The sequence below is a fragment of the Electrona antarctica genome (genome assembly GCF_951216825.1).
Source record: "Electrona antarctica genome assembly, chromosome: 2".
Classification (NCBI taxonomy): domain Eukaryota; kingdom Metazoa; phylum Chordata; class Actinopteri; order Myctophiformes; family Myctophidae; genus Electrona; species Electrona antarctica.
Genome location: NC_136807.1, coordinates 48,964,581 through 48,974,769, shown reverse-complemented (window position 1 = coordinate 48,974,769; position 10,189 = coordinate 48,964,581). Strand labels below are relative to the sequence as shown.

At 42.4% G+C, this 10,189-nt stretch overlaps 1 protein-coding gene across 1 annotated transcript; it reads right to left on the bottom strand.

Moving 5' to 3' along the window:
- Window positions 1-6,502: 6,502 nt before the first annotated feature.
- Window positions 6,503-8,774, bottom strand: LOC306933854 (histone H1-like; the record flags this gene model as incomplete). The annotated part of the gene is made up of 2 exons (XM_079516189.1): window positions 6,503-6,506; window positions 8,182-8,774. 2 exons carry the CDS (start codon window positions 8,772-8,774, stop codon window positions 6,503-6,505), a joined length of 597 nt encoding a protein of 198 aa, XP_079372315.1.
- Between the last annotated feature and the right edge of the window lie 1,415 nt (window positions 8,775-10,189).

The following is a 10,189-nucleotide window of genomic DNA, read 5'->3' as shown; positions in this document are numbered from 1 at the left end:
CTTAGAATGCGGTTGATCTGGTGGTAGGACACCAGGTCTGTGGGGTCAGCCGACTCCAAAGAGTGGGCTAGCGGACTGCAGGGTCCAGGAGCACTGTGGCCTCCAACACCGTCCACAGCACACTGACTGCTGCAGCTCCAAACCACATCGTCTGGACCGTGGATTCCACTGCTCTCGCTAGTGTTAGATGACTCGGAGTCCCAGGCATCGCGGCCTGGCTCAGGGCAGAGAGGATGAGCTCCGCTCGGCCGCTTAGCTTGGGGCACCAGTTGGCCATCCTCCTCATCAGCACCACGCTGCCGTTTTCTGCTTTCAGTCAACATACCCTCCCCAACATTTCCTCCCTTGCCTCTTCCTGACATTTTGAGTTCAGCTGTAGTTAGAGATAGAAAACTGAGTGTTTTGAGAGCTCAGAGACTTGCTCTTTTATGTGTGTTCGGAGGACGTAAGGGAGGACAGGCAGAGCGAGCTGCGTGGGCGTTACTAACCCCGACAGGCAGAGCGAGCTGCGTGGTTGTTACTAACCCCGCCCCCCACCACTCTCTCTCTCAATTCAATTCAATTTAATTAGCTTTATTGGCATGAATGTAGTAACTACAGTATTGCCAAAGCATACAATGCAGCAAAAAATAAAATAAATAAAAATATATCAGAAAACAATATCAAACATACAAATAGAACATTAACTTACACAATACAATATGCAAATGATCAAAATGTACAGTATTAATTAAAGTGTCCATGGTGTGTGTGTGTGTGTGTGTGTGTGTGTGTGTGTGTGTGTGTGTGTGTGTGTGTGTGTGTGTGTGTGTGTGTGTGTGTGTGTGTGTGTGTGTGTGTGTGTGTGTGTGTGTGTGTGTGTGTGTGTGTGTGTGTGTGTCAAGATAATGGTCACATTTAGTGTTGTTCTCTCTCTCACACACAAACACAAACAAAAACTCTCTCTATATTCTATATCATATTATAATATATATATTAATATGTATGTGATTAATTATCCCCACCCTTCCTAATGTTTTGTCAAATCTAGCCTCGACGAATTCATGCAAAGACTAAACTATGTTATTTCGATAGCATGTATAATATACTATATAGACTATATTGTACAGATATTCTACTGTTAGACAATAGACAGATGTTATGTTCTCATCCTTGATGACTGTTTTGGATCAGAGCAATGAGAGCATCATAGATAGGTCAGCAGCAGAAATTATGTTTGCAATACATAATATTAGCAATGAATATTTTAGAAAGGGTCCATATTTTTGCTCGTAAGGCAAAAAATCACACCCGTGTGAACTGAGTGGTGTAAGGTTTTATATAGCATGATCAGCTGTGGTCTGACGTAATGTCTGACGTTAAAGATCTTTGGCTAGGTAGACTCGTCTTCTGATGTGATGATTTGTGACCATGAAGTTGATTCAGCTGGAGTTTTTGTCCGATGTGAGGTATTATATAAGGTAAGGTATTATATAGCCTGATCAGCTCTGATCTGACGTAATGAAATCACACCTGGATGTGATTTCACAACTGGCTTTTTTTGTGCAGAGAAAATGACCATGGTTGCTACGGTCATCCAGTTCACCCGGGTGTGATTTAATTACGTCAGAAATTATTTTGAACATAGCAACCATGCTCATTTTTTTCTGCACACAAAAGCCAGTTGTAGGAGTGGTTTACACCACTCAAAAAAATGTATACGAAAATGTATTAATATAAAGCCATAAGCTTCCAGTGCCAACATGTGACCATGACGTAAAAAGTGAGGATAGTATACTCTTATAAAAGAATGTGGTCGGCTCTTAAAAGAGCCTTTTGTGGGTATAAAGATGGAGCAGGCAGTTTACTTCTTTTTGGGAGCGGCCTTTTTTGCTGCCTTGGGTTTGGCAACACTAGAATTGCATTGTATGTAGTCACAGCACTTTATAGTATAGTATACGTATAGTTTATAGTGTCATTATATAGATATTCCACTGTTACGTTCTTAGCTTACGCATTTACTACTTTCTATGTATGTGATGTATTGCCATGCTTTTTGTAAATTTAATGTAAATCGCTTGCTCTGTACATTTGCTTTGCAGCATGGCACATAATGAAGTATCTTAGCCTGGCTAAGAAGCCCGCTGCTGCGGGCTTCTTAGCCACTTTCTTGGGGCTCTTGGCGGCCTTCTTCGGGCTTTTAGCTGCTACTTTCTTGGCGGCAGGCTTCTTGGCTTTCTTGGGTGATTTATTGGCGGCTGCGGGCTTCTTTGCTGCCACCTTCTTGGGCTTCTTAGCTGCTGCGGGTTTCTTGGCTGCAGCAGGCTTCTTTGCTTTAACTGCTTTCTTAGCAATAGGTTTCTTTACCTTCACCGCTTCTGCCTTGTTCATCTTGAAAGAGCCAGAAGCCCCGGTGCCTTTGAGCTGGACCAGGGTGCCTTTAGCGACCAGGCTCTTGACGGCGATCTTAACGCGGGACTTGTTCTTCTCAACATCGTAGCCGCCGGCAGCCAGAGCCTTCTTGACCGCAGCCAGGGACACACCGCTCCGCTCCTTGGAGGCGGACACGGCCATACCATAAACTATGATTTTGTTATGTCATCCGTTTTGCTATAAATATAATGTTTTCTGAACGCAGTAAACACACTCCTGTTCAAGGAAAGCATGATGGTGGAGTTGATCCCAACTTCCAATGACAGAATGCCAGCTGTTGGAAAACTTGGTTAATTTTAATTTCGACAAATAACTCACTGTGATCAGAAAACTAAGAGTGTTTAAATCTTCTATAAACTGTATGTATATTTGATTATGGAGACACTTCTCAGGTAGGCCCAGATACTTCTAGCCTGGTTAATAAACCAGACCGAATCAGCCGTTGGCAAAAAAAAGAAAAGCCTGCCAGTGTTGTGTGATATTAGTCTGGCTTATTAGCCAGGCTAACATACTTCATTATGTGCCATGCTGCAAAGCAAATGTACTCATTGTACTCTGCATAAAATACAAATATATATAGGCATACTTCTTCCCTAGTGCCATTTCACACATTTCTATTACAATTACAATTACAATGTATGCGTTTAGCAGACACTCTTAATCCAGAGCGATTTACATTAAATTTACAAAAAGCATGGCAATACATCACATACATAGAAAGGGGAGGCATTGTTTCATTGTATTGAACTCAACAAGATGCTTCACACCAAAACCAGCAGTTGTTCACACTTCATCGTCCTGGAATGGGTGCGGAATGAGACTCTTCTGTACCAAGCAAGTCTAGAGTTTTGGTTTAAATCTAATAGACATGTCTAGTATCAGTGGCTTCTCAAAGCGCAGGTTGAGCATGTTTTACTAGGGGAGGGGATCAGAATTTATTGTAAGAATTGTTATCAGAGTAATAAATACACAAGCGTTTACAGGACATTGCAGAAAACATAGCAGGACGCTGTCATTGTACAGCTGCACAACTCCTGAATCCAGTCACCAGGAGTTAATCTGCAATAAAAGTTAGTCCAATCTCCCATTTGATGCCCCGTACTGAGTTCAAAGGTTATCTAAAGTCCAATAAACATAACTCATGGGACCTTAAAGAAATTTATTTTTTTAATGATTACCACCGGGATACATATCCCAAAACGAATGGGTCAGCGTGATATGAACAAATGAGTGTGTGTGTGTGTGTGTGTGTGTGTGTGTGTGTGTGTGTGTGTGTGTGTGTGTGTGTGTGTGTGTGTGTGTGTGTGTGTGTGTGTGTGTGTGCGTGCGTGCGTGCGTGTATGCATTGATGTAGGCCTATGTATGTGTAAAAGGACCCCCCCTAAAATGAGAAGCTGCATCTCAAGGGCTAACCTCTGTGTGTGTGGACGCTGCACACAGAATGAAAAACAACAAGCAATGCTTGATAAATGCATTTTATATATGTGATGTATCCCCATGCTTTTAGTTCTTGCCTAATGTAAATCGCTCTGGATTAAATGTCTGCTAAATGTCTAAATTGTTGTAAATTGCACAGCAGAATTAGGGCGATACCCACTCATTAATACCCACTCATCAAAATAATGAAGAGAGCGATTACATTTCAGGACCGCCTAAAATAAAGGTGGTCAATCATAGAGAAAACCTACAGGGATGCCCCCTATGTCAGCTGGTCCAGGGACTATATGCCAGGCGGTAAACCCATTGGATTTAACCAGATTATAAGAAAACAAAAAGAAAGCTATACCTGACGACTGGAAAGAGACTACCAAAAAACATAGCTAAATGGAATGCTATCTATCACTAAAAAGATAATATACATGGCTGAATACCTGAGCACGGTAAAATGACCCAAAATTTAGGAAGTGTGTATGTGTGTGTGTGTGTGTGTGTGTGTGTGTGTGTGTGTGTGTGTGTGTGTGTGTGTGTGTGTGTGTGTGTGTGTGTGTGTGTGTGCACATGCATGAGAACAACTACAGAGAGTGCTTTAACACCAAGCCACAGTGCAAGACTAAGAACTTTGTTTCCTATGGTGATCCAGCCTAGGAAATACCCACGGACTGGTTGTCAGAGGGTTTCGACAACTTGGGATGCTCGCCCAAAGACAAGGCATGCAAGGCTGGCAAAGTGTGTCATCTCTGCTGCCCTTTATATCATGAGGACATATCCATGAGTTTGTGAATGTAACCTTTACGGCACCTAAAATATTTGTGTTCCTGTATGCTTTCCGTGTGTGGACATACATAAATTGTTACGTTAAACTGTGTGTGTGTGTGCGTGTGTGTGTGTGTGTGTGTGTGTGTGTGTGTGTGTGTGTGTGTGTGTGTGTGTGTGTGTGTGTGTGTGTGTGTGTGTGTGTGTGTGTGTGTGTGTGTGTGTGTGTGTGTGTGTGTGTGTGTGTGTGTGTGTGTGTGTGTGTGTGTGTGTGTGTTAGAGAGAGAGGGGGAGGGGGAGTGGGAATGTCTCTCTCTCTCTCTCTCTCTCTCTCTCTCTCTCTCTCTCTCTCTCTCTCTCTCAAAAATAACAAGCGACCCTTGATACAATAATAATCAATGTGTTGCGTGCCCTGGCCGTGATAATAAAGTACAAATAAAAACGAGATGATCACCTTTAGACGGTAAACATATATGCCCGCCCCTATCCAACCAATCTATAAGTCTACATAAAGTGCTATCTAAGGGGGTAGTGTAAGTGCTACGGGCCATGATGGAGTCTGAAAAGGTGGGTTTTCAGACTATAGCGGAATATTGGGAGTGAGGCTGCAGTTCTGATTGTAATGGGAAGTGCATTCCATAGTTTTGGAACACCATTGCTTGATGTTCTGTGTAAAGCACATTTAATTGACTTGTTGAAATAAAATGGCTTTGCCTTTCATAGTAGCGTGCCCCCCCTCATAGTGTTATTTAGAACAAAAGGAGTCATGCAGAACATTGGGCCACACAACTAATAGTCTTCACGCAATGTCACCTAAGATGTGTTTATCACTCTTCTACAGTATATAGAAAAACACCAACCTGGGTGTACATGCTTTTCATTAGAAGCAAATGGCCCATTGATTGATGGCTTCAAAAATATTGATGTCAATATGTATTAGGGGTGGGGGGGATTTGCAAAATGTTCTAACTGAATGTATTGATTTGATTACGTGACTAATAAAATGGCTTTGCCTTTCATAGCGTGCCCCCCCTCATAGTGTTATTTAGAACAAAAGGAGTCATAAGGCAAAAAAAAATTATACGAAAATGTATTAATATAAAGCCATAAGCTTCCAGTGCCAACATGTGACCATGACGTAAAAAGTGAGGATAGTATACTCTTATAAAATAATGTGGTCGGCTCTTAAAAGAGCCTTTTGTGGGTATAAAGATGGAGCAGGCAGTTTACTTTTTGATTTAACTTTTTGATTTAACCAAAAACTAACAGACCTTTGAATAAAACTAATACAATATCGAAAATGTATATGGAGAAACACGGTCCTTTTTTTCAGCAGGTAATCGATCCGCTCCGGGCCGGGCATCTCCTCTGGACACACATACCACCCGACGGCGCGCTTTGAGCCGGGCGGGGAGAGCTGTTTCTCTGGAGAGAAACAGTGCAGTTTGTCATCACGGTCCAGGATGGAACCGGGCCGCTCTGTGGAGACACGTTCCACGGGCTCTGCAGGCTCTGGAAGTGGGCCTCCCTTAGAATGCGGTTGATCTGGTGGTAGGACACCAGGTCTGTGGGGTCAGCCGACTCCAAAGAGTGGGCTAGCGGACTGCAGGGTCCAGGAGCACTGTGGCCTCCAACACCGTCCACAGCACACTGACTGCTGCAGCTCCAAACCACATCGTCTGGACCGTGGATTCCACTGCTCTCGCTAGTGTTAGATGACTCGGAGTCCCAGGCATCGCGGCCTGGCTCAGGGCAGAGAGGATGAGCTCCGCTCGGCCGCTTAGCTTGGGGCACCAGTTGGCCATCCTCCTCATCAGCACCACGCTGCCGTTTTCTGCTTTCAGTCAACATACCCTCCCCAACATTTCCTCCCTTGCCTCTTCCTGACATTTTGAGTTCAGCTGTAGTTAGAGATAGAAAACTGAGTGTTTTGAGAGCTCAGAGACTTGCTCTTTTATGTGTGTTCGGAGGACGTAAGGGAGGACAGGCAGAGCGAGCTGCGTGGGCGTTACTAACCCCGACAGGCAGAGCGAGCTGCGTGGTTGTTACTAACCCCGCCCCCCACCACTCTCTCTCTCAATTCAATTCAATTTAATTAGCTTTATTGGCATGAATGTAGTAACTACAGTATTGCCAAAGCATACAATGCAGCAAAAAATAAAATAAATAAAAATATATCAGAAAACAATATCAAACATACAAATAGAACATTAACTTACACAATACAATATGCAAATGATCAAAATGTACAGTATTAATTAAAGTGTCCATGGTGTGTGTGTGTGTGTGTGTGTGTGTGTGTGTGTGTGTGTGTGTGTGTGTGTGTGTGTGTGTGTGTGTGTGTGTGTGTGTGTGTGTGTGTGTGTGTGTGTGTGTGTGTGTGTGTGTCAAGATAATGGTCACATTTAGTGTTGTTCTCTCTCTCACACACAAACACAAACAAAAACTCTCTCTATATTCTATATCATATTATAATATATATATTAATATGTATGTGATTAATTATCCCCACCCTTCCTAATGTTTTGTCAAATCTAGCCTCGACGAATTCATGCAAAGACTAAACTATGTTATTTCGATAGCATGTATAATATACTATATAGACTATATTGTACAGATATTCTACTGTTAGACAATAGACAGATGTTATGTTCTCATCCTTGATGACTGTTTTGGATCAGAGCAATGAGAGCATCATAGATAGGTCAGCAGCAGAAATTATGTTTGCAATACATAATATTAGCAATGAATATTTTAGAAAGGGTCCATATTTTTGCTCGTAAGGCAAAAAATCACACCCGTGTGAACTGAGTGGTGTAAGGTTTTATATAGCATGATCAGCTGTGGTCTGACGTAATGTCTGACGTTAAAGATCTTTGGCTAGGTAGACTCGTCTTCTGATGTGATGATTTGTGACCATGAAGTTGATTCAGCTGGAGTTTTTGTCCGATGTGAGGTATTATATAAGGTAAGGTATTATATAGCCTGATCAGCTCTGATCTGACGTAATGAAATCACACCTGGATGTGATTTCACAACTGGCTTTTTTTGTGCAGAGAAAATGACCATGGTTGCTACGGTCATCCAGTTCACCCGGGTGTGATTTAATTACGTCAGAAATTATTTTGAACATAGCAACCATGCTCATTTTTTTCTGCACACAAAAGCCAGTTGTAGGAGTGGTTTACACCACTCAAAAAAATGTATACGAAAATGTATTAATATAAAGCCATAAGCTTCCAGTGCCAACATGTGACCATGACGTAAAAAGTGAGGATAGTATACTCTTATAAAAGAATGTGGTCGGCTCTTAAAAGAGCCTTTTGTGGGTATAAAGATGGAGCAGGCAGTTTACTTCTTTTTGGGAGCGGCCTTTTTTGCTGCCTTGGGTTTGGCAACACTAGAATTGCATTGTATGTAGTCACAGCACTTTATAGTATAGTATACGTATAGTTTATAGTGTCATTATATAGATATTCCACTGTTACGTTCTTAGCTTACGCATTTACTACTTTCTATGTATGTGATGTATTGCCATGCTTTTTGTAAATTTAATGTAAATCGCTTGCTCTGTACATTTGCTTTGCAGCATGGCACATAATGAAGTATCTTAGCCTGGCTAAGAAGCCCGCTGCTGCGGGCTTCTTAGCCACTTTCTTGGGGCTCTTGGCGGCCTTCTTCGGGCTTTTAGCTGCTACTTTCTTGGCGGCAGGCTTCTTGGCTTTCTTGGGTGATTTATTGGCGGCTGCGGGCTTCTTTGCTGCCACCTTCTTGGGCTTCTTAGCTGCTGCGGGTTTCTTGGCTGCAGCAGGCTTCTTTGCTTTAACTGCTTTCTTAGCAATAGGTTTCTTTACCTTCACCGCTTCTGCCTTGTTCATCTTGAAAGAGCCAGAAGCCCCGGTGCCTTTGAGCTGGACCAGGGTGCCTTTAGCGACCAGGCTCTTGACGGCGATCTTAACGCGGGACTTGTTCTTCTCAACATCGTAGCCGCCGGCAGCCAGAGCCTTCTTGACCGCAGCCAGGGACACACCGCTCCGCTCCTTGGAGGCGGACACGGCCTTGACGACCAGCTCAGCGACGCTGGGGCCGGTGTTCTTGGGTCGGGGTGGTGCCTTCTTCTTGGCGGCCTTGGCCGGTGACGGAGCTGGTGCTGGTGCGACTTCTGCCATTATTGTCTCGGATAGTAGATTGCTGTTCCTTCTCTCAAGTAAACTCTCACAGACTGATGCTGAACGCTCTGAAGGGGCTGGACTTAAACACCACATGAGAACCATGTAGAGTCAACACACAAAGGCCCTCTTCTCTCTTGTGCCACTTGTGTTTTCTCCTCGATTAAAACAAGTTATAACAAACTACTGTGTATATTATTTAATGCGACAAAGAGCTGACCAGTTAACACACATGTGCCTTTCTATCATGAATGTATATCTAAGATGAAAGCAGTGCACTCCTTTTTAGTAATAACCTCAAAACATCACCTGTCTAGAGTCAGATCAAAGTGTTGCCTTTGTCATTTTTCTTCTAAAATATTGTAAACTATGTTCTAATAACAACAATACTCACAATCAATTTAGTAGACATTCCTGGTGACGTGATACCATAAACTATGATTTTGTTATGTCATCCGTTTTGCTATAAATATAATGTTTTCTGAACGCAGTAAACACACTCCTGTTCAAGGAAAGCATGATGGTGGAGTTGATCCCAACTTCCAATGACAGAATGCCAGCTGTTGGAAAACTTGGTTAATTTTAATTTGGACAAATAACTCACTGTGATCAGAAAACTAAGAGTGTTTAAATCTTCTATAAACTGTATGTATATTTGATTATGGAGACACTTCTCAGGTAGGCCCAGATACTTCTAGCCTGGTTAATAAACCAGACCGAATCAGCCGTTGGCAAAAAAAAGAAAAGCCTGCCAGTGTTGTGTGATATTAGTCTGGCTTATTAGCCAGGCTAACATACTTCATTATGTGCCATGCTGCAAAGCAAATGTACTCATTGTACTCTGCATAAAATACAAATATATATAGGCATACTTCTTCCCTAGTGCCATTTCACACATTTCTATTACAATTACAATTACAATGTATGCGTTTAGCAGACACTCTTAATCCAGAGCGATTTACATTAAATTTACAAAAAGCATGGCAATACATCACATACATAGAAAGGGGAGGCATTGTTTCATTGTATTGAACTCAACAAGATGCTTCACACCAAAACCAGCAGTTGTTCACACTTCATCGTCCTGGAATGGGTGCGGAATGAGACTCTTCTGTACCAAGCAAGTCTAGAGTTTTGGTTTAAATCTAATAGACATGTCTAGTATCAATGGCTTCTCAAAGCGCAGGTTGAGCATGTTTTACTAGGGGAGGGGATCAGAATTTATTGTAAGAATTGTTATCAGAGTAATAAATACACAAGCGTTTACAGGACATTGCAGAAAACATAGCAGGACGCTGTCATTGTACAGCTGCACAACTCCTGAATCCAGTCACCAGGAGTTAATCTGCAATAAAAGTTAGTCCAATCTCCCATTTGATGCCCCGTACTGAGTTCAAAGGTTATCTAAAGTCCAA